At 42.0% G+C, this 27,061-nt stretch overlaps 1 protein-coding gene across 1 annotated transcript in view; it reads left to right on the top strand.

Annotated features, from left to right (window-relative positions):
- The window catches only part of OPTN (optineurin), a 27,758-nt gene extending 5,868 nt beyond the window's left edge, over nucleotides 1–21,890 (top strand). Inside the window, exons 3-12 of the mRNA XM_058435710.1 lie at nucleotides 696–808; nucleotides 3,621–3,773; nucleotides 7,088–7,190; nucleotides 8,995–9,110; nucleotides 10,415–10,564; nucleotides 10,941–11,034; nucleotides 12,727–12,885; nucleotides 17,035–17,165; nucleotides 18,473–18,552; nucleotides 21,713–21,890. Of these exons, the coding sequence (XP_058291693.1) occupies nucleotides 696–808; nucleotides 3,621–3,773; nucleotides 7,088–7,190; nucleotides 8,995–9,110; nucleotides 10,415–10,564; nucleotides 10,941–11,034; nucleotides 12,727–12,885; nucleotides 17,035–17,165; nucleotides 18,473–18,552; nucleotides 21,713–21,834 (1,221 nt within the window). The 3' untranslated portion in view covers nucleotides 21,835–21,890. The remainder of the gene's footprint in view (nucleotides 1–695; nucleotides 809–3,620; nucleotides 3,774–7,087; nucleotides 7,191–8,994; nucleotides 9,111–10,414; nucleotides 10,565–10,940; nucleotides 11,035–12,726; nucleotides 12,886–17,034; nucleotides 17,166–18,472; nucleotides 18,553–21,712) is intronic.
- The last annotated feature ends 5,171 nt before the right edge of the window (nucleotides 21,891–27,061 follow it).

The following is a 27,061-nucleotide window of genomic DNA, read 5'->3' as shown; positions in this document are numbered from 1 at the left end:
ATAATGTTGTATATATAACATAACATTATATATTTATATATAATGTTGTATATATAATATAACATTATATATTTATATATTATAATATATATCTATATTTCTATATATACATATATATATTTATACATATATATCTAGAACCATCTTTGTGCATTTTTGAAGATTTTCCCTGGGAGCTTATTGGAATATAAATGTCTTTCAAATCCTGTGGGTCTTAGACTATCTTGTTCCCTAACTGACCTGCGGTGCATACACATTTCTAATGGGAACCAACTTGGCGAAGATGGCGCTTTGTGAATCTCATTCACAGAAACTGCCTCTTTTTTAACTTTACCTCAGTGAGTTATAGCATTTTGCATTTTAAAGGAAGGATATGTGGAGTTGTCACCAGCTCTGTATGACCTTAACCTTGAGAAAGAGGGAACTGCCAAGGAAAGAGAGGAGCAGATAAGCTTTCATGTTTACAGAGTCAGGTAGAATGTGTATGGCCAGAGGAAACTGACCTTCACGCCTTAGCTGGGGTATTTATAATCCCGACAGGGTGTGCCAGGTGAGGGGAGGGTACGTTTCCATTGCATTTGAGCCACCCAGTTTAAACAGTGCACATCTGAATGTTTGGAAGGTTCTTTGGGTTGCATGTCACAAAAATTCATCTTTTGTCTTTTTTTTCTTTTGACAAAGAATTTGTCTTGTAGACATATTGTGTTAAATCCCTTGCATTTCTGTTTTTACAGGAAGGAGAAGCAGAAGGGTCAGTAAAAGAAATCAAGCATAGTCCTGGGCCCACGAGAACAGTCTCCAGTGGCACGTATGTGAAGGAAGACTTGGGCTGTCAGGCAGACAGGCTGGGCAGGCTTGTCACTGGGTGCTTGTCACTGGAGGTCAAATGTAGTGACCTGCGGAAGTAACTTCTTTATGATTTATACCAGGATCTTTCAAGAATATTTGATTTGAATGCTATTTAATGTTGCAGCTCAAACTGGCAAAGATTAAAAACTGTCTGGTTCCTGTTTGGCTCACACTGACTGCTCTGTTCTGGTGGTGTCTCACCTCCAGCAGATGAAGAGTGAAAGCAAACTGGTTCTCAATCAAGTCAATGATTTGTTCCTAATCAAAGACATGTTTGCTCATTGGTTCCCCAGTGCCATTTGACCCAGACCAGCCTGCCCAGCTTCCATAAGTGAAATATTTTCATTTTCTTTCCCCTCCTACTTCCCGGTTATAAGCTAGCATGACCAATACTGGAACATCTTTTGTAACAATGACTGATAGCACTCTCAGTCATTGTGGGTGTCGCCTGAAAGTGCCCAGATTTCTTACCTGTGGAGTCTCAAGTGTACCTGTCCTACGTAGACGTGAGGAAACAGACATCTTAAATAGTGGCGCGGCCTTGGGGAGGGAGGCAGACCTAGAACTGAGCGCCTGAACCTCTTGACTCTCACAAGCAGTGCTCATCGAGGAGACTGCTAGCTCGCCTTCTGCAAGCTGCTTACTCCTGTAATCATCTATTCAAGAGATGATTGTCTGAAAAGAACTCAAAAGATCTCTCTCTTTTTTTTTTTTGAGACGGAGTCTTGCTCTGTTGCCCGGGCTGGAGTGCAGTGGTGTGATCTTGGCTCACTGCAAGCTCCGCCTCCTGGGTTCACACCATTCTCCTGCCTCAGCCTCCTGAGTAGCTGGAACTACAGGCGTCCGCCACCACACCCAGCTAACTTTGTATTTTTAGTAGAGATAGGGTTTCACCGTGTTAGCTAGGATGGTCTCGATCTCCTGACCTCGTGATCCACCCGCCTCTGACTCCCAAAGTGCTGGGATTACAGGCGTGAGCCACTGCGCCCTGCCGGGATCTCTTATCTCATAGATTTTTTTTTTTTTTTTTTTTTTTTTGAGATGGAGTTTCACTCTGCCACCAAGGCTGGAGTGAAGTGGCGCAATCTCACCTCACTGCAACGTCCGCCTCCCGGGTACAAGCAATTCTCCTGCCTCAGCCTTCTGAGTAGCTGGGATTACAGGTGGCCGCCACCACGCCCAGCTAACTTTTTGTGTCTTATTTTTTTTTGAGAAGGAGTCTCGCTCTTTCACCCAGGCTGGAGTGCAGTGGCGCGATCTCGGCCGGCTCACTGCAGGCTCCGCCCCCCGGGGTTCACACCATTCTCCTGCCTCAGCCTCCCACGTAGCTGGGACTACAGTCGCCCGCCACCACGCCTGGCTAATTTTTTGGATTTTTAGTAGAGACGGGGTTTCACCGTGTTAGCCAGGATGGTCTCGATCTCCTGACCTCATGATCCGCCCGCCTCGGCCTCCCAAAGTGCTGGGATTACAGGCATGAGCCACTGCGCCTGGCCAACTTTTTGTGTTTTTAATAGAGACAGGGTTTCACTATGTTGACCAGGCTGATCTCGAACTCCTGACCTCTGGTGATCCGCCCGTCTCAGCCTCCCAAAGTGCTGGGATTACAGGCGTGAGCCACTGCGCCCAGCCATCTCATAGATTTTTAAAACCTTCTTTGTATAACTTGACGAATGTGCATATAGATTGACTTACAAAACGTGAAAAAAATTGTCTTCCATTATGTTTCTAAGCCCTTGTATAAGGAAGAAAGTAAATATTAGATAATATTCTTTCATCAAACAGAGTAACTGGCATAAACAAAAGTAATTCCCGTTTTTGGTTAAAAATTCCTCACGTTTCCCCCAAATTGCTTTTTAATATTTAAAGACGTTCCTGGAAGTAGTGGGAAATAAAAAAGCCCTGGTTGAAAGATCAAAGCCACTTCCTCATCGTTCATATCCAGATGCAAAGACCGCTTCCTCTTTTAAGCCACATGGCTATTTTTAAAATAACAGCTCTGTACCATTTGTGAGTATCGTAATTAGTCTGAGATTGATTTCCAGGTTTGGAGTTGGAGCTTCAGAGTCCTGGAAACTGGGATTTAATCCTGGCTGTTTATTAGCTATGTGAACCCGAGTCGGTGACTGAAAGAGTAGCTGCCATTAGCATCATCATAGTCATCCCTCATGTTTTGTAACAGTGATCATGATTCTGTTTGTCACTGATATGTCTCTTGATTTAGTCAGATTTTGAAATCAAGAAAAATACTTGACATATCAACAGCGCTTCCATTTCTCTGCTCTCATTATTCGAAACCACAAGTGAAAAAGGTTTTCTCCCCTTGACTTAAGCTGTGATGGTCTCTGTTAACTTGGAGAAAGGCTAGTGGTCTGTACAATGTGCCTTTATCTTTTGTCTGACTGCAGTCCCCTTTGAGACTAGATCTCTGGAAAGCTGGGCACCTTCAGCCACAGCTGCCTCTGCTGAACTGTTCCGTGGGTTTTGTGGTCTGGTGTCAGGTATACAGTGACTGTTTGGAGGAAGTGGGTGTGTGCAGTGTAAGGCTGGCCTCTCCAGAGACTCACTGAGTCTCCACAACTTCCCTAGGAAGCATGGAGGAGCTTGGCACTGGGGGTCCAGGACAGCTTTGCTTGTTCACTAGTTGAGAATCAGTTGGAGAATGTTCTGGAAAGCAGTTCCTTTAAGCTGGTCCCAGTTATATTGGGTTACTCTCTTCTTAGGCTTTGGTATTTTTCTGATGAAAATCTTTTAACCTTTATACTGAACAGGGCATTGTCTAAATATAGGAGCAGATCTGCAGAGGGGGCCAAGAATTACTTGGAACATGAGGAGTTAACTGTGAGCCAGCTCCTGCTGTGCCTAAGGGAAGGGAATCAGAAGGTGGAGAGACTTGAAATTGCACTCAAGGAGGCCAAAGAAAGGTATGAAATAGGTTAACTTGAAATATGTGTTTTTTAAAACAGCTTTCCTGAGGTATAATGAAGATACCATACAGTTCACCCATTTAAAGTATACATTTCAGTGTTTTTTAGAATATTCCCAGGATTGTGCAACCACTGTTACTACAATGTAATTTTAGAACATTTTTTTCCCCAAACAGCACTCACTGTCTGCTCCTCCAAGCAATGTGCTTTCTGTCTCTATAGACTTGGCCATTCTGGACATTTCATATAAATGGAATTATACAGTCTGTGGTCTGTTGTGACTGGCTTCTTTCACGTAGCATAATGTTTTTGAGGTTCTTCTACAATGTAGCATGTATCAGTACTTCCTTTTCCTTGCTGAATAGCCTTCCATTATCTATATATACAACATTTTGTTTACTCATTCATCAGCTGATAAACATTAGAGTTGTTGCCACTTTTTACCTATTAGGAATAATGCTGCTATGAACATTGTGTACAAGTTTTTGCTTGGATATGTGTTTTTAATTCTCTGGGGTATATCGTTATGGGTGGAATTGCTGGGTCATATGGTACCTCTATTTCATATTCTAAGGAACCAGCAGATCATTTTCCAAAGCAGCTGCGCCATTTCGCATTCCCACCAGCAGTGCATGAGCATTCCACTTTCTCCACGTCCATACCAATGCTTGTTTCCTATTGTCTTTCACTTTGACTTCAGCCATCCTAGTGGATGTGAATTGGTATCTCATAGTTCTGATTTGTATTTCCCTAGTGACAGCGACGTTGAGCATCTTTTCATGTTGACCATTGTTTGCTTTGGAGAAAAGTCTATTCAGAGCCTTTGCCCATTTTTAAAAATTGGGTTGTCTTTTTATGTTGAATTATAAGAGTTCATTTTACATTCTGGATACAAGTCCGTTATTAAATGTATGACCTGCAACTATTTTCTTTTTTTTTTTTTTTTTTGAGATGGAGTCCTGTTCTGTCACCCAGGCTGGAGTGCAGTGGCACAATCTCGGCTCACTGCAAGCTCCGCCTCCCGGGTTCACGCCATTCTCCTGCCTTAGCCTCCCGAATAGCCGGGACTACAGGCGCCCACCACCACGCCCGGCTAATTTTTTTTTTTTGTATTTTTAGTACAGACAGGGTTTCACCCTGTTAGCCAGGATGGTCTCGATCTCCTGACCTCGTGATCTGCCCGCCTCAGCCTCCCAAAGTGCTGGGATTACAGGCGTAAGCCACCGCACCCAGCAGATCCGCAACTATTTTCTCCCATTCTGTGGATCGTCTTTTCACTTGATGGTATCATTTGCAGCACACTTGTTTTTATTTTGATGTAATACAGTTTATCTCCTTTTTCTTTTGTCACCTGTGCTTTTGATGTCCCATCTGAGAAACCGTTGCCTAACCCAAGGTCGCAAAGATTTACTCCTATGTTTTTCTCTTAAGAATTTTGTAGTTTTGGCCTGGCGCAGTGGCCAAAACTACAGTTGGCCACTGCACTGCAGCCTGGGTGACAGAGCGAGACTCTGTCTCAAAAAAAAAAAAAAGAATTTTGTAATTTCATCTCTGACATTTAAGCCTGTGGTCCATTTTGAGTCTGTTTGCATGTATGTTGTGATATAGGAGTCCAACTTCATTAGACTCTCAGTTCTGTTTCATTGATCTATGTTTGTCCTTATGCCAGTACCACGATGTCTTGAGTACTATAGCTTTGTAGTAAGTTTTGAAATCAGGAAGTGTATTAGCCTGTTTTCATACTTCTATGAAGAACTGCCTGAGACTGAGTAATTTATAAAAGAAAGAGGTTTAACTGACTCACAGTTCAGCATGGCTGGAGAGGCCTCGGGAAACTTACAATCCTGGCAGAAGGCGAAGGGGAAGCAAGGCACCTTCTTCACAAGGCGGCAGGAAGGAGAAGGAACGCAGGAGGCACTACCACGCACTTAGAAAACCATCAGATCTAGTGAGAACTCACTATCACCAGAACAGCATGGGGAAAACTGCCCCCGTGATTCAGTTACCTCCACCTGGTCTCTCCCTTGAAACGTGGGGATTATGGGGATTACAATTCAAGATGAGATCTGGGTGGGGACACAAAGCCTAACTGTATGAGGAAGGAGTTAACTGTGAGCCAGCTCCTGCTGTGCCTAAGGGAAGGGAATCAGAAGGTGGAGAGACTTGAAATTGCACTCAAGAGATAGTGCCTTCCAACTTTGTTCTTCTTTTTAAAGACTGTTGGCTCTTCTGGATTCTTTGCTGTTCGATAAGAATTTTAGGATCAGCTTGTTAATTTGTGAAAAAGGCCAGCTGGGATCTTACTAGGGATTGCACTGTATCCCCATATCATTTGGGGAGAATTGCCATCTTTGGGATTGTGCCATCGCAGAGATAGTCTTGCTGCTTCCTTTCCAGTCTGAATGCCTTTTATTTCTTTTTCTTGCCTGATTATCTTGTAAAAAAAAAAAAAAAAAAGGTGTTACGTAGAAATGGAGAGAGCAGGCATCCTTGTCTTGTTCCTAATCTTAGGGGGAAAGCTAAGGCCCCACCTTTGTCGTCACTTTCAGAGGTTCCTGGTATCACTTATGCTTGAGTGTCCTGGAGTTCCCACAGTGTGAATCTGGTTGCTTCTTGGCTGTGCCTACTGTTGGCTCAAAGGTCGGCCTTCTTGGGCTGGTAAGGCCCCACTCAGACCTGTACTTCTATATTTTCCTACTATTATTTCCTCTCCCTTTTTCTTTGTTCCTGTAGGCACATGGCTTTTTGAAGGTCCTATTAGTAGAGTTTGGGCTGGAAAAAAATTATATGCATCTATTCAACCCATTATCTTTAACCACAGTCTCTATTGTTTCACTTGGATTGGGATGGCTTTCCTGTGGTTATGATTTGGTGTTAAGAATGGTGTTACTTTTTTTGTTGTTGTTTATTCGGTGACTTTTAAACTTAGCTGTGTCCTAAAAGGAAAAGTCTTTCCTTCTCCACTGAATTCTTATAAATGAGATACCATGTTCATGGAACACACATGCATCCACATGTATAAACACACAATTTCAAAAACATTGCTGCATAGTACAGTTACATGAAAACAGATGGTGTTCAAGATGAGTTTCACTTGCCTTTTACCTCTGTGTGTATTCATCTGTGAATCAATTCTAGCCAATTTTAGGATGAAAAATAAAACTAATGCTAATATAGTGAATGTGTAGAGATTTTGAAAACCCTGATCCTTTATCCCAATTGTAAGCAATCTTCTTTTTAGTGCTTCTGTAATTGCTATTTCTCTTAAAGCCAAAGAGAAAGTAACTTTTCTACCTTCTGTGATTTTCCAGAGTTTTAGATTTTGAAAAGAAAGCAAGTAATCGTTCTGAGATTGAAACCCAGACAGAGGGGAGCACAGAGAAAGAGAATGATGAAGAGAAAGGCCCAGAGACTGTGAGTCCTAAGCTTCCACGGCCACTGTCACACCCATACACACGACAGTAGTCCAGCCACTGAATTTGAATCTCGTGATGTGTTATTTGCTTTAGAAATATAAAAATCATGTTGATGTTGAATATTATCTATCTGTTCCTTTTGTATTTCCTTGTCCTGGTCTGTGTCAATTGTAGCGAGATGTATTTCTTTTTTTTTTTTTTTTTGGAGATGGAGTCTGACTGCCTACCAGGCTGGAGTGCAGTGGCGATCTCAGCTCACTGCAACCTCCGCCTCCCAGGTTCAAGCAGTTCTCCTGCCTCAGCCTCCCAGGTAGCTGGGATTACAGGTGCCCGCCACCACGCCCAGCTAATTTTTGTATTTTTAATAGAGACAGAGGCCGGGCGCGGTGGCTCACGCTTGTAATCCCAGCACTTTGGGAGGCCGAGGTGGGCAGATCACAAGGTCAGGAGATTGAGACCACGGTGAAACCCCGTCTCTACTAAAAATACAAAAAAAAATTAGCCAGGCGTGGTGGCGGGCGCCTGTAGTCCCAGCTACTCGGAGAGGCTGCGGCAGGAGAATGGCGTGAACCCGGGAGGCGGAGCTTGCAGTGAGCCGAGATTGCGCCACTGCACTCCAGCCTGGGCAACAGAGCGAGACTCCGTCTCAAAAAAAAAAAAAAAAAAAATAGAGACAGAGTTTCACCATGTTGGCCAGGATGGTCTCGATCTCTTGACCTCATGATCCTCCCACCTCGGCCTCCCAGAGTGCTGAGATTACAGACATGAGCCACTGCACCCAGCTGCGAGATGTATTTCTATCAGTATTCTACAAAACCATTTCCTATGTCTCTTCTTGACTGATTTCTTCTCCTCAGTCCTTCAATGAACAAGCCTACTGTAGGAAAAGGAATGTTGTCCACTTTATAATGAGATCATTTGAGGATATGACTCAGAAACTTGAGGGAGAATTGAAAGATTTGGGTTCTATCCCATTACTGGTTTGAATAAAGTAGTTTGAAAGAAAAAGGTTCAGTGTTGTCTTGTTCAGTGTTGTCTGGTAATTGAGAGAGGTGCCTTTGAGTCTGCAGAGAGTCTTCAGCTTTGAGAAGTTAATGAAGCCGTGAAGGTTGATAGCCATAGTGGCCCACGTGAAAGGCATTTACATAAAATACTCACTTTAGGTAATTAATTTATTCAACAAATATGTACATTGAATGCCTACCATATGCCAGGAGACTGAGACCTTACTGTTGAAAGAAGAGAGAACATTTAGAAAACAGATGAAGAGACCACCAGTGAATAATAGTTCCCTGTTGACTAAAACGAATTCTACAGCCAATAGCAGGGAAGTATGGCCTTTCAAGGCATCAGAAACTCATTTACAAAAATTATAGAGCTGCCAGGAAAAAGGCTGCACAACAAAAATACTTGAGTAAACTAGAAACACACTGGGAAGGGAGTATGGGGGCAAGTTGTTAGCTGGATAGATAGGACTGTGCTTTGACACCTCTGTGGTCTATGATCTCTGAACCTGGAATAGGGTTCATTTTAATAGCGATAAAGTCATTATCACAGTGCATCCAAATTGATTAGTTCATGCTTTATTAGGAAACAGAAGTTACCCAAAACTTAGCAAACCTAAGTACCAAGTATCCAAAACATTCTTTTCCTACACTATGTTTGGGGTATTTTCAAAGTTGGATCAATTCACCAGCCAGTCTTAACTGGCTACTAATGGTTCAGCCTGTTTTCTCCCAAAGAGGTTTGTTTAATCTCTGATAATAATTGTACACATATGTTTGGGATTTCCCGTATGATAGGTTGGAAGCGAAGTGGAAGCACTGAACCTTCAGGTGACATCTCTGTTTAAGGAGCTTCAAGAGGCTCATACAAAACTCAGCGAAGCTGAGCTAATGAAGAAGAGACTTCAAGAAAAGTAAGAACGCGAGAGCAATTTTATCCTCCTTTGAAATACACATTTTTACAAATTATCCTACCATATAAAAACATAGTTTTTTTAACTATGTTATGACTAAAAGAAAAATAGACACCTAATTAAAATATGAATTCAGAAAATACTTATGTTCCAGTTAATGTGTGAGCATGAAATACTTGTAAGATGGGGGGTTGGGGACTGGAGAACTTTAATTCTGCCATTTAGGGGCATTTGTTAAATGTACGAGCCTGTGTGAGATCTCTACAAAGCTGTGAGCTAGTTTTCCTGTTACTGACGTAAGCTGATGACATTGATGTGAGTAAGCATAAAGAAAGATGAAAAGAGCATAAAGATCTTGAGTGACATTTATTTGGAAAAAGGTCAATTTCAATTTGTTATTTCAATCAGTTAATTATTTCAGGCTAACATGTAGATTGAGAGTTTGGCATGTGTTTGTTTCTCTTGATGTAAGAAGTTACCCAAAACTTAGCAAACCTAAGTTGATGTTGTTCTATTGGATTCATTGGCAAACATGTTTCTAGCACAATACGGAGGTGTGTGTGTTTTCTTGAGGTTATAATTCCCAACACTCTGTAGTATTATGGTAACATGATACAACATGGCAGCTACAACTAAGGACTTTGGACAAACAGACCTAGATTTGACATATGAGTCTGCAACTTATTTGTGTTGGGCAAGGTATTTATTTCACTTCTCTGAGCCTGTCTTGTCATTTGTAAACTGTGTGTTATAATTTCTTCTACATACATTGTGTTAAATGATATGTCCAATGTGCTGGGCATTAATGCTTTGTGCATAGCTGTCATTTATTTGTATTATATTGAAATTCTCTTTCTGCTCTTTAAGAAGAGTTAGGGGAACTTCCTTTTTCCCTTATTGAATCTTTGTCGGAAACTAAAGTCTTTGCAATTGACAGAACCTATAACTTTTTTTTAATATAAAAGATATCCACTCATCACTACATGAGAAGCACCTTTAGCTAATTACTACTGTGGTCTGTGTTTAAATACTAAAAATGTATCTGTATGACTAGTTAAAACAATTATTCAAAGAGGACAGTACTGCATGTGAGCTTAGATCTATACTTTTTTATGTTTAGGCGTAAGGGTTCAGAAATACGGCCAGGTCTAGTGAAGAAGCAAGGAGGAGTATGTATTTCATTTTGCATTCATAAACCCTATAGCCCTAAAATTCTTGTATTGTACATAACCTTGGGGTTTGTTTAAAAACCACTGAGCATAAAGGAGCATTGTTTATCCTCATGAAACCTTGACCTTTCTTAGGTGTCAGGCCCTTGAAAGGAAAAATTCTGCAACTCCATCAGAGTTGAATGAAAAGCAAGAGCTTGTTTATACTAACAAAAAGTTAGAGCTACAAGTGGAAAGCATGCTATCAGAAATCAAAATGGAACAGGCTAAAACAGAGGATGAAAAGTGAGTATGCTGAGTCAGAAGGGCAGCGATGGGGCAGAGGAGGGAGAATCGCCTTTTTATACGGATTGGAATTCGCCTTTGAGAATAAATTTTTAAAAATTTCTTTTTCACTTATCTGAAGGAGTCCTAGGAGACTTCTTCAGAGGGGATAAAGTTTAAAAGTTTTGTCATAATAAAATTATGCTGATTGTTTGCACTCTGTCTTGATTTTTCAGAAAAGATTTTTTTTGAGAGTAAGAAATGCTAGTAGGTGGTGGGATGATAAAGGTAGGCGAGAAGATTTTTCTACTTGAGTGTTCAGAACGTTGGGAGGCAAGACTGTAAGTTTCTATGATATTTTCCCCAGGATTCCATTTTTTAATATCTTTTTTAATAGGTCCAAATTAGCTGTGCTACAGATGACACACAACAAGCTTCTTCAAGAACATAATAATGCATTGAAAACAATTGAGGAACTAACAAGAAAAGAGGTATTCACTGAAAAAAATTACTTCCATAGCCTAATAATGAACAGAAACTGTTGAACCTTTTGTATATAAAATAGTTGCATGAATCCTTCACTAAATCTGGTTTCAGAGGTGGTTTTCCAGTGTATCATTATTTCTTGCATCTAGGGTTTATAACTTCTGATGTTCCACATATGTGTAATGTGCTTTATTGCGTACAAAGATGATGTTAATGTCCTATGGTCAGGGATTAAGCACTTCGTATTTCTTTTTTTTTTTTTTGAGACGGAGTCTCGCTCTGTCGCCCAGGCTGGAGTGCAGTGGCGCGATCTCGGCTCACTGCAAGCTCCGCCTCCCGGGTTCACGCCATTCTCCTGCCTCAGCCTCTCCGAGTAGCCGGGACTACAGGCGCCCCACCACACCCGGCTAATTTTTTGTATTTTTAGTAGAGACGGGGTTTCACCGTGGTCTCGATCTCCTGACCTCGTGATCCGCCCGCCTCGGCCTTCCAAAGTGCTGGGATTACAAGCGTGAGCCACCACGCCTGGCCAAGCACTTCGTGTTTCTAAGGGTAGGTTTGTAGGAGAGCTAAGAGCATGGGCTTCTATGGGTAGGAAGGGCCATCTGCTTTGGGGAATTGTGCAAGACCAGCGTGCCTGTTGTCAGTGAATTTAGGACACTGGAATCATCAGCCTGCAGTTTAAATTCATAATAATGGGCCAGGTGTGGTAGCTCATGCCTGTAATCCCAGCACTTTGGGAGGCCAAGGCTGGAGGATCATTTGAACCCAGGAGTCTGAGACCAGCCTGGGCAACGGGGAGGCCCTATCTCTGCAAAAAATAAAGAGTTAACCAAGTGTGATGTTCGTGCCTGTGGTCCCAGCTCCTTGGGAGGCTGAGGCAGGAGGATCACTTGAGCCTAGGAGGTCAAGGCTGCAGTGAGCTGTGATCACACCACTGCACTCCAGCCTGTGACAGAGTGAGAACCTATCTCTAAAAAAAGAAAAAAATAAATAAATTAGTAATAATGCCAGCATGGTGTGATAGAGACCACAGAAGCTTGTGAATTAGAAGGGATCTTTGAATTTTTAGCCTCGTAAATATACTCTTTGTTTTTCATTTATTCTCTTTTAAAGAGGAAGTTTTGCCATGTTGCCCAGAATGGTTTTGAACTCCTGATCTTAGGCAATGCACATGCCTCAGCCTCCCAAAGTGCTAGGATTACAGGTGTGAGCTATCATGCCCAGCAGTAGTGTTCCTCTCTTGAACCTAATAATTTTAAATTTAAAACATGTTTTTTCTTTTCCACTGACTTCAAGAAGTAAGAGTAACAAGTGGAAAAATAACAGTATCAATGAGTCACATCCTTATCAAAATTGGAGTTTGTTATTGTATCCCTGATTTTGGCGTTATCTTCTTTTTTTTAGGAATTCATTATTTGCAAGCCACAACTTAAATACAACTTTCTGAATAAGTTAGCATTGCTGATGAACAGACTGGTTAGAGCTGATACATTTTTTAGATCTCACGGTGTTGCCCAGGCTTGTCTCCCGCTCCTGGGCTCAAACGATCTTCCCACCTCAGCCTCTCAATTCCGGCATGAGCCACCACACCCAGCCAGAGCTGATAATTCAAAAAATAAACCTTTTCCTAATATTTTACTAAAATAGGCAGAATTACTTCAAAACCATTTTTAGAATAAATGTTTCTTTTTCAGTCAGAAAAAGTGGACAGGGCAGTGCTGAAGGAACTGAGTGAAAAACTGGAACTGGCAGAGAAGGCTCTGGCTTCCAAACAGCTGCAAATGGATGAAATGAAGCAAACCATTGCCAAGCAGGAGGAGGACCTGGAAACCATGGCCGTCCTCAGGGCTCAGGTGAGGCACCTTCTGAAACCCCAGCTGAGCGAGGCCAGCCCTGACTGTATTCTCGCATTGGAAAGTGATGGGGTTTAGAATGTTTCTAATTTTCCATTTTATATTTTTTTCACCCGTGAATGTATTAAAACTTTAAAACTGAAGCATTTGGAAAGTGTTCAGTGGATCTTATCTGTTCTACATTTAATAGGTAATTGGATTCTTTCCAGTTTGTGGCATTATGATTAATGTTGCTAAGACATTCGTGTGCATGTTGCTGTGTTCACATGTGGGTATTTTATATTTCTGTTGGGTACACACCTAGGAGTAGAGTCGCTGGATCATAGGCTCTGCATGTTATTCACTTTTAACAGGTAATGCCAAACAGTTTTCCAAAGTGGTTGGACCAGTTTCCACTCCCATCAACAGAGAGTTTCCATGGCTCTACATCTTACCAACACTTCTATTATCAGTCATTTTCCTTTAACCACTCTGGAGGGTATATAGTGGTATCTCATTTAATTTGCATTTCCCTGATGACTAATGGGAAAGAGTACTTTTTCAAGTGTTTTTGGCCTTTGAGGTATCCTCTTTTGTGAAGTGCCTGATCAACCCTGCCTATTTTTTTTTTATTTTTTTTTTTTGGTTTAGTTTGCCTGGATTTTTTTTTTTTTTTTTTTTGAAACAGAGTCTTGCTCTATCGCCCAGGCTGGAGTGCAGTGGTGTGATCTCGGCTCATTGCAACCTCTGCCTCCTGGGTTCAGGCGATTCTCCTGCCTCAGCCTCCCATGTAGCTAGCACTACAGGCACGTGCCAACATGCCCTGCTAATTTTTGTGTTCTTAATAGAGATGGGGTTTCACCATGTTGGCCAGGCTGGTCTCAAACTCCTGACCTCAGGTGATCCACCCACTTCCATCTCCCAGAGTGCTGGGATTACAGGCATGAGCCACCACGCCTGGCCTGGGTTTTTTAAAAAATGTAAGGACTTCTGTATATACTGCACATATAAGCCCTTGTCAGTTATTTTTGCCTTTTCACTCTCATGAAGGTGTCATTTGAGGAACAAAAGTTCTTAGTTTTAAGGTAGTCTAGTATGTCAGCCTTCTTATTTATGATTAGTACTTTTTGTGTCCTGTTTAAGAAACTTGTACTACCCCAAGGCCAGGAAGATATTCCCTGTGTTGTCTTCTAAAAATTTTGTTGTTTTACCTTTTACATTAAGATGTACAAACCATTTGAAAATGGCTCTTGTGTATAGAAAGTGAGGTAAGGGTAAATATTTATTTTTTTCCTATATCAATATCCAGTTAACTTGGTACCATTTAAATCATCTTTTCTTAAGTGCTCTGCTGCCCTCTTCATCATAACTTGTGTCCATGTATGCATGGGTCTGTTTCTGGATTTTGTTCTATTTTATTGGTCTACTCATGTATCTTTGCTCTGGTACCATGCTGTCTTATTATAAAGCATCAAATTTTTTTTATTTTTTTGAGACAGAGTCTAGCTGTGTCACCAGGCTGGAGTGCAGTGGCACGATCTCGACTCACTGCAACCTCCACCTCCCGGGTTCAAGCCATTCTCCTGCCTCAGCCTTCCGAGTAGCTGGGAGTACAGGCACGCACCACCATGCCCAGCTAATTTTTGTATTTTTAGTAGAGATGGGGTTTCACCATGTTAGCCATGATGGTCTCGAACACTTGACCTCATGATCTGCCCCGGCTGGGGTTACAGGCGTGAGCCACCGTGCCCGGCCAGCATCCAATTGAATGGTTGGATCATAAGTTATGTCCATTTCTCAGTTAAATAAATATTACCAAGCTGTCTTCTAAAAATGCCTAACCAAAATTATACTCTCACCAAAAGATAAGCACTCCTATGTCCTCGCATTCTTGCGTTATTTTAAAAACCTTGGCCAATCTGATGAACATACTATTTTTAATATAATAATGTCAGCAGTTTGTTATCCCCTACATACAGCTTCATTATCACCAGCTGCCCAGAGTGGCTGACCCCTGTGAAATGCAGCCAGTTGACTGGTACTTATAGCTTCAGTTTTATTTCTCCAGGAATAGAGCCTCAACCTGCATTCTCAGCTCTTCAGAGCATTTCCTTGCTTGGGTAACTCATGTTGTTGGGTTCTTCCACTCTGCTGCAGTCATGTATTTTCACTCATTCTAGACATAGACATTTGTTTTCTCTTGATGGATACTCCTGCTCGTTCATTCAATAACTTCTTTTTTGAGCACTTATAATATGTCAGACACGGCCGGGCATGGTGCTGTAATCCCAGCACTTTGGGAGGCCGAGGCAGGCAGATCACAAGGTCAGGAGTTCGAGACCAACCTGGCCAATATGGTGAAACCCCGTCTCCACTAAAAATACAAAAATTAGCCGAGCGTGTTGGGGGGCATCTGTAGTCCCAGCTACTCGGGAGGCTAAGGCAGGAGAATTGCTTGAACCTGGGAGGCAGAGGTTTCAGTGAGCCAAGATCATGCCAGCCTAGGTAACAGAGCGAGACTCTATCCAAAAAAAAAAAAAAAAAATATATATATATATATATATCTATATATCTATATATCTATGTCAGACACTGTTCTTACTGCCTGGGATATAGGAATGGACAAAACAAAGACTCTATCCTTACTGGCTCAGAGCTAGTAAGTGACAGAAGTGAGACTAAATCGAATTTAAGTCATACTCCAAAACACCCATGATCCACCGCCAACACTGTGAGATGCTGGACCACTCACAATTGATAGGAAATCCCTTAAAATGATCTCTTTATTACATACGTTTAAGTAACCATAGTTTTGATAGAAGATTTAGATTTTTAATTTTACTTTTAAAATAATGGATAATAATTTATATCTCAGAACCAGCAAATTTGAAAAGAAAAAATTAATTTTAAACATAGAACGTTAAAAATTAGTATTAAATTCCAATACCAATGGAACAGTTCACTCAATTAGCTGACACCATTAAATATTAAAGCACTATTAAGTGTTTTGTTATTTATAATTTTAAAAAAGTATTTGATTTTTAAAATGTTGTGTTGTTTTGTTTTGTTTTTTGAGGCAGGTTCGCACTCCTGTCACCCAGGCTACAGTGCAGTCACGTGATCGTGGTTCACTGCAGCCTCAACTTCCTGGGCTCAGGTGATCCTCGTGCGTCAGCATCCCAAGTAGCTAGAACTACAAGTGCATGCCATCATGCCCAGCTAATTTTTTGTATTTTTAGTAGAGATGAGGTTTTGCCATGTTGCCCAGGCTGTCAGCAGGAGGCCTTAGTTCCTCACCATGTGGTCCCCTCCAGAGGGATGCTTGGGTGCCCTCATGTCATGGCAAGTGATCCAACAGAGAGCAAGGAGTGACAGTGTCTTTTGTGACCTAGTCTCAGAAGCCATACACCATCACTTCTGCAGTATCCTAGAGGTTACACAGGTTGGCCTTATTCATTGTGGGAGGGAAACATACAAGGTGATGAATTCCAAGAGGCAAGGATCACCGGAACCATCTTAGGAGGCTGGTGACCACACATGGGACGTGGATTGAATATGGAAAAGTCCATGGGAAATGGTCTTCTGTCTGGTTCAAATGCTGATTTGGCCACTTAACAAATTTTCTCAAGATTAAGAGCCATTAAGTTTGTAAAATGAGGATGGCAATTCTATATTCTCAGGATTTTTCATAAGGTAAAATAAGATAGTAAATGTAAAGCACCCAACATAGGACCTCACACATGTTTGGAATTTAACAAATAGCATCTATTTGTGATGATTATTCTTTTAAATTTAGCTTAAGACCAGCCTTCATAAATACACCTGGCAGAATGAATAAGCCATTTACTATATTAAGTTGATCCTGAATTGTTTATTATCTAAAAGTCCGGATAATTTTGCTGAATTAATGGTACCTACAGTATTTAAACTACCTGTATCAGTGCAGTTGCAGGATTTGTGTTGTTTAAAGCATACACAAACACAGCTTGTATCTGCTATTGGAATGTAACTGGAAAGTCATGGTCATTATACTGTTTTCTAGCAGGATTATGCATCTGTGATTCACAAGGGCTATTGAAGGATACAGCACTACCTCCTCATCGCATAAACACTGTAGAGAATCTGCATTCATCTAGGTACTAAATTCTGTATCTTTTTTTCCTCTAACAGATGGAAGTTTACTGTTCTGATTTTCATGCTGAAAGAGCAGCGAGAGAAAAAATTCATGAGCAAAAGGAGCAACTGGCATTGCAGCTGGCAGTTCTGCTGAAAGAGAATGATGCTTTTGAAGACGGAGGCAGGTAAGGAAAAGAGAGAGGAGGACCCAGAGCTCACATCGGCATGGCTGTAGAAGAGGTGCCTGTCCAGATATTCCTGATATGAACTATAAGAATAGCTGTGTTCACACCACTACACTCCCGCCTAGGTGACAGAGCGAGTCCCCTGTCTGAAAAATGAATAATAATAATAATAATTGCTTCACTTACACTTCATGGGATCATGTTCCCAACACTTACTTTGTCTTACAGGAAAGCTTGACAGAGACTTGTGGGAGCTTGATCAAGCTCCTTGCTTACAGATAAGCAAGGATTTTGATTTTTAAAATGTTGTGTTGTTTTGTTTTGTTTTTTTGAGGCAGGGTCTCACTCTTGTCACCCAGGCTGGAGTGCAATGGCATGATCATGGTTCATTGCAGCCTCAACTTCCTGGGCTCAGGTGATCCTCATGCCTCAGCCTCCCGAGTAGCTGGAACTACAAGTGCATGCCACCATGCACTTCTAACAATAATGTTACGTGTCCCAATGACCTATCTTGCTATTGTCATGGATGAAATATTCATAGCACTTTAAATTCCTAAATATTCTTTAAAAAATATTGCCAAAAATTACTTCTGACTTTTAGAAATTTATTTTGAGAAAGTTTTAAAACACAGCAAAATTCAGAGAATAAAATAACAGACTCTACTATGTACTCCTTCCTGCACTGACAGCTGCTTTTATTTCCTTCAAGTATTTTTTTTTATTAAAGGAAAAAGGGAGTTGTAGTTAGAGTTAAAGTCTCCTTTGTTCCCCATCCATCATTATATTCCTTTCTTCCTTTACCTTGTGCTGTTAGGAATTTGGTGGGTAGCTTCCCCATCTATTTTATACTTTTACATATCACACACACACCTACCCCTATATCATGTCTCAAAACCAGATAATATTGATTTTTCTGTGTTTAAGTTACAAAATGATCACTATAGGTATTGTTCTGCAACTTACTTTACATTATATTGTGATTTTGAGCTCTGTTGATATGTGCGGATGTAATTTATTATACTTCATTGCTGTGAGTATTTTGATTTATAAATATGCCACTTCTTTCTAATCTGTTTCCTATTGATGACAGTTTGATTATTTCCTGATTTTTTTAACCGTAATTATTTACTTTCACAACGTAGTCTCCTAGTGCCAATAGTATTTAAAACTAAAATTAGTCTGGTTTTTATGAACCTTGGCAGCGTAGTTTGAGTCTTTTTTCCCTACTTCTGTTGACTGTCTGCTCAGCGTTGTCATGTTTCGGGGTTGTAGAACATCACACGGCGTGTTGCTTTTCGTCCCGGCAGGCAGTCCTTGATGGAGATGCAGAGTCGTCACGGGGCGAGAACAGGTGACCCTGACCAGCAGGCTTACCTTGTTCAAAGAGGTGAGTCCCGTGTGAGCCTGGATTTTCAGGAAACAGCTATCCTATGAAAAAGATGCCTGAAGGAAAATTCCACTTCATTCTCTACAATGGATTCCAAATCAAGGCACCAAAAATATAGCACCCGTCTGTCTCATTTCCACAGCACTCCCATCTCCATCCATTACCCACCGAATCCAGACCAGACCCTTCAACCTGCCAGAAGGTGCCTGGCATGGCCACACTTTTTCTTTTCTTTTTTTTGAGACAGAATCTCACTCTGTTGTCCAGGCTGGAGTGCAGTGGCGAGATCTCGGCTCACTGCACCCTCCGCTTCCCGGGTTCAAACAGTTCTCCTTCCACAGCCTCCCAAGTGGCTGGAATTACAGGCGTGTGCTGCCACACCCAGCTAATTTTTGTATTTTTAATAGAGATGGGGTTTCACCGTGTTGGCCAGGCTGGTCTCGAACGCCTGACCTCAGCTGATCTGCCTGTCTCAGTCTCCCAAAGTACCGGGATTACAGGTGCAAGCCACTGTGCCCAGCCTACAGCCACACTTTTAAACCGTGTCTCCCTCTGTTCTCTTACAGATATTAGCCAGACTGAATCATCCGCTTGAACTTGTCCTAAGCTTGTATTTGCTTGTATTAGTGCCCTTCACATAGGCGCCCTTTTCTTTTGCATATTCCTGTTTTCCTCCAGTCTCTTTCCAGTGACCTCTTACCCCATCTTTAAAATCTATTTCAAACTCCATCTCCATGAACTGTTTCCATTTTGAACTTCCAAAGTACTTTATTCCTCTATGTTGATACCTGTCTGCTATTTTATAGGTGTTTGTGTGTTCTAGGTAGATATTTAAGTACTTTATTTTTATTTCTATTTTTATTTTGAGACAGGGTCCCACTCTCTTAACCAGGCTGGACTGCAGCGGCATGATCGTGGATCACTGCAACCTCCACCTCCCGGGTTCAAGCGATTCTCCTGGCTCAGCCTCCCAAGTAGCTGGGACTACAGGTGCACGCCACCACGCCTGGCTAATTTTTGTATTTTTAGTAGAGGCAGCGTTTCGCCATGTTGGCCAGGCTGGTCTCAAATTCCTGACCCCAGGTGATCTGCCCACGTCGGCCTCCCAAAGTGCTGGGATTATAGGCATGAGCCACCACACCCGGCTAATTTTGTGTTTTCAGTAGAGACAGAGTTTCGCCATGTTGGCCAGGCTGGTCTCAAACTCCTGACCTCAGGTGATCCACCCACCCAGGAGAGGTCTCCTAGAACAGAATGTACCTTCTCAGAAGCAGAGGCAATGGTCTCATTTATTCAGCAGATACTTTTGAGTCCTCCAGGATGTGCAAGACGTACTGCTTATGCTAGGAGTCAGAGAGCAGAGGCAGCCCTGCATCCTGACCCCTCTTCTCTGGCAGTGGGGTGATTAGAAAGCTCCTTGCTTTGGAAATCATCCTCTATGATCAATACATATCTCTTCAGAAATGCTTCTTAAGGCTGCTGAACACAATCTCAAATATTCATACATGTTACTACATCCAAGTAATGTACTTAGAAGCAAATAAAGGTTGCCTCCAGAAACAAACATTTTGAGAGCCTAACCAAAGTCTAGGCTGAGACCAAAAAACCAAGATGGTTTGCATTGGTCCAGAAAGGTCCGAACAGAGAGATGCCTGGGAGCCAGAAATAATTTCCTGCATCAATCACAGTTTGTATGGATCCAGGACCTAGCTAGGGTCAGGGTTTATTTTGAACATGCTGTGATTGAGGCTTGAACCTCAGTACTACTCCAAAACTGGGGGAAATGATAGAGTGCATTCTTCCATCATTCCTCCTTGTTAACTTCCTGTTCATTCTCAAGGCCCCTCTCAAGTTAATTGGTTTCATCTAGGAGGCCTTTCTGCACCAAGATCTAAACTAGGGGCCCTTCCCTTTCTCCCCTGGATGCCCTTGCAGCTAACACTCACCTGGCCTAACACTCATGCCTAACACCTTGCCATGACACTGCTGCCACATCTCTCACCTGGCTTCTCCACCATGTCTGTCTCCTGGCACACAGCAGTGTCTCTATACATCCCAGAGAACTCAAAAGTGTCTGCTGAACAAATGGGATGATTGCCTCTGCTGCTGGGAAGGTACACTCTGTTCTAGGAGACCTGTCCTGGGCTCTGGTGGATTTCTTTCTCCACATTCCCTCCCTCTTTTGCTATATCCTCATTCATCCCTTTTCTTCTCCCAGATATCCTAGTATTTACTAGAACATGCGTTGTCCTGTACCTAGAACTGAAACCATGTATTTTCACATACCTTGAAACTGGGATACAGTTTAAATCCTAAAAGAATGCACCAACGCACCTGTAATCCCAGTACATGGGAGGCCGAGATGGGAGGATCAGTTGAGGCCAGGAGTTCAGAACCAGCCTGGGCAACATAGTGAGATCCCATCACTACAAAAATTGTAAAAACTAGCCAGGTGTGGTGACATGTGCCTATAGTCCCAGCTATTCAGGAGGCTGAGGCAGGAGGGTCACTGGATCCCAGGAGTTAGAGGCTGCAGTGAGCTATGATTGTGCCACTGCACTCTATCCTGGGAGACAGAGCGAGACTCCATCTGTCAAGAAAAAAAAAAAAAGAAAGAAAAGAAAAAAAATCCTAAAACAGGCCAGGCATGGTGGCTCACACCAGTAAGCCTAGCACTTTGGGACACTGAGGCGGGCAGATCATGAGGTCAGGAGTTCAAGACCAGTCTGGCCAACAGTGCAAAACCCCATCTCTACTAAAAATACAAAAATTAGCTGGGTGTAGTGGCACGCACCTGTAATCCCAGCTACTCAGGAGGCCAAAGCAGGAGGATCACTTGAACCTGGGAGGCAGAGGTTGTAGTGAGCCAAGATTGTGCCACTGCCCTCCAGCCTGGATGACAGCGAGACTCCATCTCAAAAAAAAAAAAAAAAAAAAACTAAAATAATAGGGAAGCAGGTATCACTTGGAGAGATTTTTCTCTATGTGCATCGTGATGACTTCAGTTAAAGACCAAACACCTGTGCTGATGTCCCACTACGTGTTGAATACAAAGTTGAACTGATGTTAAAACTCACCATCTGTTCTTCAAGTGAAACAAACAAAACTGCCTGCAAAATGGAACTAATGGAATGATATTTCATTTCATACTTATTACCAGGAGCTGAGGACTGGGACCGGCGGCCACAGCTGAATATTCCGATTCATTCCTGCCCCAAGTGTGGAGAGGTTCTGCCTGACATAGACACGTTACAGATTCACGTGATGGATTGCATCATTTAAGTGTTGATGTGTCACCTCCCCAAAACTGTTGGTAAATGTCAGATTTTTTCCTCCAAGAGTTGTCCTTTTGTGTTATTTGTTTTCACTCAAATATTTTGCCTCATTATTCTTGTTTTAAAAGAAAGAAAACAGGCCAGGCGCGGTGGGTCATGCCTGTAATCCCAGCACTTTGGGAGGTCGAGGTGGGTGGATCGCTTGGGGTCAGGAGTTTGAGACCACCCTGGCCAACATAGCAGAACCCTGTCTCTACCAAAATTACAAAAATTAGCCGAGCATGGTGGTGCATGCCTGTAGTCCCAGCTACTCAGGAGGTTGAGGCAGGAGAATTGCTTGAACCCAGGAAGTGGCGGTTGCAGTGAGCCGAGACGACACCACAGCACTCCAGTCTGGGTGACAGAGCGAGACTCTGTCTTGAAAGAAAGAAAGAAAGAGAGAGAGAGAGAGAGAGAAAAGAAAGAAAGAAAAAGAAAAGGAAGGAAGGAAGGAAGGAGAAGGAAGGAGAAGAAAAGGTACTTGTTCTACTTAGAACACCTTTGGTGGAGTTCTGTCAACTCGCAAAGTAGAATCCTTACCTACTACTCTTCTGATAATAACTTTAGTATTTTTTATGTTTGGTTGATGCGAGCAGCTGCACTGCTCATGCAGTTAGCTAGCATGTGACATCATGCAACAAAGTTCATGTAATTAGATGGAAGAAACCTCACTGATTAATTTTAAGAACCTTTTAGGGATGCAGGAACAATGAAGTAGCCACAGATTTAATCAAGAAAAATGTTTTTGAAGCATTTTTAAAAATAAACTGTAGTTATTTTTCTTCATTTAAAATGGATCTATTGGAGGTTATGTATGTTGTAGTTTTATTACAGCCACAATAATTGTACCAAAGTTTTCACATAGGCACTGTGAGCCTTCACTTAATATCAAGACAAGTGAAAAAATATTGGCATCGATGAAACAGATAACATTGGCCTCACTGGATTTCTTTACCCATTCACAGTGTAAAGAAGTTACCTTCCTTCTTTCATTGTACCTGCAGGCCTATGGGCTTGTACAGTAGATAATTAATTTCTAAAAAGAACAGCTGCCTATTTCTTCCTAGGTTAGGTTATATCTTCATAATCACAAGAATTAGTGATTGCAAAATAAAATTTTGCTTGTGAATCTGTTACTTTTTTTTTTTTTTTTTTGAGACGGAGTCTTGCTCTGTCGCCCAGGCTGGAGTGCAGTGGCGCAATCTCGGCTCACTGCAAGCTCCGCCTCCCGGGTTCACGCCATTCTCCTGCCTCAGCATCTCCAAGTAGCTGGGACTACAGGCGCCCGCCACCACGCCCGGCTAATTTTTTTGTATTTTTAGTAGAGACGGGGTTTCACTGTGGTCTCGATCTCCTGACCTTGTGATCCGCCCGCCTCAGCCTCCCAAAGTGCTGGGATTACAAGCGTGAGCCACTGCGCCCGGCCTACATTTTTTATGTATGATTAATATCATCATATATATTTTCTGTATTAAGCTCATTTGGCTTCATTTAAGCTGAATACTTAGTCATATATCTTTCATTAGTTCTATGAATATGAGCAGATCCCTTTACTAGAGCCCAGTATGTGCTGTTTGAATTAGAAGTCATTCTTGCTGAGAAGGTGAATAGGTAGGGATTTGCCTTGTTTTGTAAGTCTACAATTTGCCAAGAGTAAGTAACACTGGACCAGCTGTAAAAGTAAACAGTGTGTTTATGCATTGAGATACTAAAGCATATAAGAAAAAATTAAAAGATCTCTTTTGTTTAAATTTGTCTTAAGAGTCTCTCCTAGACAAACTTGACTATACACACACACACACTTCAATAAGAATCAAAATAGTTCATTATATCTTCATGCCAAGAGAACACATGACACAAATTCAACAGTAATTTCAATTAAACGAGTCCCCTACCACACCTCAGGGAGAATATTTGTTAAAGACATTTCTAAAGTAACTCTGACATTTTTACTTTTCTTCGTTATGGTTTCTAATGTACATTTTTTCCCTTATCATCTTATACTGGAGGAAATATATTTCTATAGTCTCCTAAATAGAGAAGGAAATCAGTTGGTTTCACATTTAAAGTTATTGGACATAATCCTTTTACTTTGTTCAAGTCAAAATATTCAGCAAAGCCAGACTGAAATAATAACATGAATGGGCTTATTAAGCTTGTGACCAAATCGTTTGTTTAATAGTTGGAAGAATTACAAATGAAGGCAATTTCATGTAGTCAGTTTAAATTAAGGCTGTTGTTTCCAGCTTGGTAAATAGCTTATATAACTGTGCACATCTTACCTCATTTATTTAGTCTGATATCCCTTCAAAGGCTCTGTTCCATGTGACCAGTTAACTATACCTCCTAGGAATTTTGTGTCTATGTGTGGTAAAAATACATGGTTGAGGCCGGGCGTGGTGGCTCACGCCTGTAATCCTAGCACTTTGGGAGGCCGAGACGGGCGGATCATGAGGTCAGGAGATCAAGACCATCCTGGCTAACACGGTGAAACCCCATCTCTACTAAAAATACAAAAAAAAAAAAAAAAAAAAAATTAGCCGGGTGTGGTGGCAGGTGCCTGTAGTCCCAGTTACTCAGGAGGCTGAGGCGGGAGAATGGCGTGAACCCGGGAGGCAGAGCTTGCAGTGAGCCGAGATCGCGCCACTGCACTCCATCCTGGGTGACAGAGCGAGATTGTGTCTCAAAAAAAAAAAAAAAAAAAATACATGGTTGAAGATTACACTCTTAACAGGTTTACAACTATCCTGGATAGTATCGTTAACTGTGTGCACATTGTTGCACAGCAGATCTCTAGAACTTTTTCATCCTGCGTGAATGAAACTCTATACCCATTCAACTGCAGCCCCCATTCTCCCCTCCCCAATCCCTGGCAACCACCACTCTCCTTTCTGCTTCTGAGTTTCACTACTTTACATACCTCCTATAAGTGGGATTACATAGTATTTTTCCTTCTGTAACTGGCTTATTTCATTTAACATAGCTCCCTCATTCAAACCATAACTTCCTGGATGAAAGTTGCAGGCAAAAGCACCTGGGAAACCACGCCTTTGCCACTCGTTTACCCCCTGCCCCAGTCCCATGCCTCCACCTGCTGAGCACCGTTCCATTTGCTGACACTCTCATGTTATCCTGAGAAACATAAGGTAGAAGAGCCATGGGGATGCTGCTCGAAGGTGGTATAAGGTATTTGAAACTAAGCCTCTTCATTAACCCAATCCATATCACAGAGAGGCAACATGGGTGCCCCTAGCCCAGTGGCCAGGCTATTTGCTGCTGCAATAATAGGTTTCTTATAAACCGTCAGCCTCTGGAGTAGCTGGCACCACAGGGACACCACAGGCTATTTTTAAAAAAATTTATGTAGAAGTGGATTGTCACTGTTTCTCAGGCTGGTCTCAAATTTCTAGGCTCAAGCAGTCCTCTGGCCTCAGCCTCCCAAAGTGCTAGGATTATTGGTGTGAGAGGAATCCCTTTCAACCCTTGAAGATAAATCAAGTGGTGATGAACTCCCTGAGCTTATATTTGCCTAGGAAAGTCTTTATTTTTCTTTCATTTTTGAAGGACAGTTTGGCTGGACATAGTATGTCTTATTTGGCAGTTTGTCTCCTTCTGCACTGTGAATATATTGTCTCAGTCCCTTCTGGCCATCTGGCAAGGTTTCTGCTACGAAATCCAGTGTTTCATGAAGGATCCCTTGTTCGTGACAAGTTGCTTTTTGATTTTAAAATGACTCAATGCGGATGTCTTTGGGTTCATTCTAGTTGGAGTCCTTTGGAATTCTCAAATCAGGATGTCTATTTTCTTCCCCAGATTTGGGAAATTTTGAGCCATTATTTTTTTAAAGAAATTTTCTGTCCCTTTTTCTATTTCTTCTTAAATTCCCATTGTGTTTATATTGGTCCACTTAATGGTGTCCCAGAAGTTCCTTAGACTTCCATCGTTTTAAAATTATTTTCCCTTTTTGATCCACTGACTGGATAATTTCAAATAACCTGTCTCTGAGTTCATTCTTTCTTCTGCTTTATCAAATCTGCTGTTGAACCCCTCTAATAAATTTTTCAATTTATTTTATTCTTCACTGCCAACATTTCTGTTTGGTTCTTTTTTATACTCTCTCTTTGTTGATATTCTCATTTTGTTCATACATCATTTTCCCGAGCTCACTGAACATCTTTTGAATTCTTTTTCAGGTAATTCATATACCTCTAGTTCTTGGGGTCAGTCTCTAGAGATTTCATTTGCCTCTTTGGGCCGTATTTTTACATGTTTCTTCATGTGTCTTGTGATTTTGTGTCGGGATCCATGTATTTGAAAAACAACTCTGTCTTCCAGTCTTTAGGGACTGGCTTCATACAGGGAAAGATCTTTACCAATTATCTTGGCTAGAGATTCCGAGATCTCCCAGACCTCTTCCATAGATATATCCCCCCAGACCTGTGCGTGCAAATGTTCAATTAGATTTGCTAGTCTCGTTTTTCAGAATCTGTAGCCTCTTGTTCCTTCTGGTGTCTGCCTGCAGCCCTGCATATTCCCTGGAGCTGCCACAAGCCATCCCGCACTCATCTTATTCTCAGCAGCCTCCAGGTTTCTCTCTAGAGCATTCTGGGTTCTGTCAAAACTCTTTAAGTTGGGCGAGATAGAACCAGTTCCCTGGGCAGCAGCTTAAAAGCCAGAACATTTGAAACACACTCCACTAGTCTCTTTCCCTCCACAAGGGAGAGGCTGGCTGAGCTGTATCAACCTCTGTATGCTGCACCATGAGTCCTGAAGCAGTAGCAGGTCAGGTCACCCAGCTCTCTCTCTTTCCCAGTGTCCTCCAGGCATCTAGAGTATGCTGTGTTCCATCAGCACTCCAAGACAAAACAGAAACGAGTCCCTCAGACAGCCTCCCAAAAGGGCAGAATGTTGGACACACTTTGCTCTTCTCTTTTCCCCTGTATAGGAGAGGCTGCCAAGATGTACTGGCCTCTGTTGGACTGCAAGATCCTCTACAGCAGCAGCAAGCTGCCATGCTCTTGTTCTCAGTAGTCCCCAGGCATCTATGGTATATCAAGCCTTTCAGTGCTCAAGACAAGAGAAACAGTCCCTTGAGAACCCCCCTGAAAAACTGGAAATTGGATTCAGGCTCCAACTCTCTCCCTCCCCAGGGAAAGCCAAAAGCCAGGTGTTTTCTCCCACTTGTTTCACACTGA

This window comes from Hylobates moloch, unplaced genomic scaffold, assembly GCF_009828535.3.
Source record: "Hylobates moloch isolate HMO894 unplaced genomic scaffold, HMol_V3 SCAFFOLD_2, whole genome shotgun sequence".
NCBI lineage: Eukaryota > Metazoa > Chordata > Mammalia > Primates > Hylobatidae > Hylobates > Hylobates moloch.
This window is presented reverse-complemented; position numbering and strand designations above follow the sequence as displayed.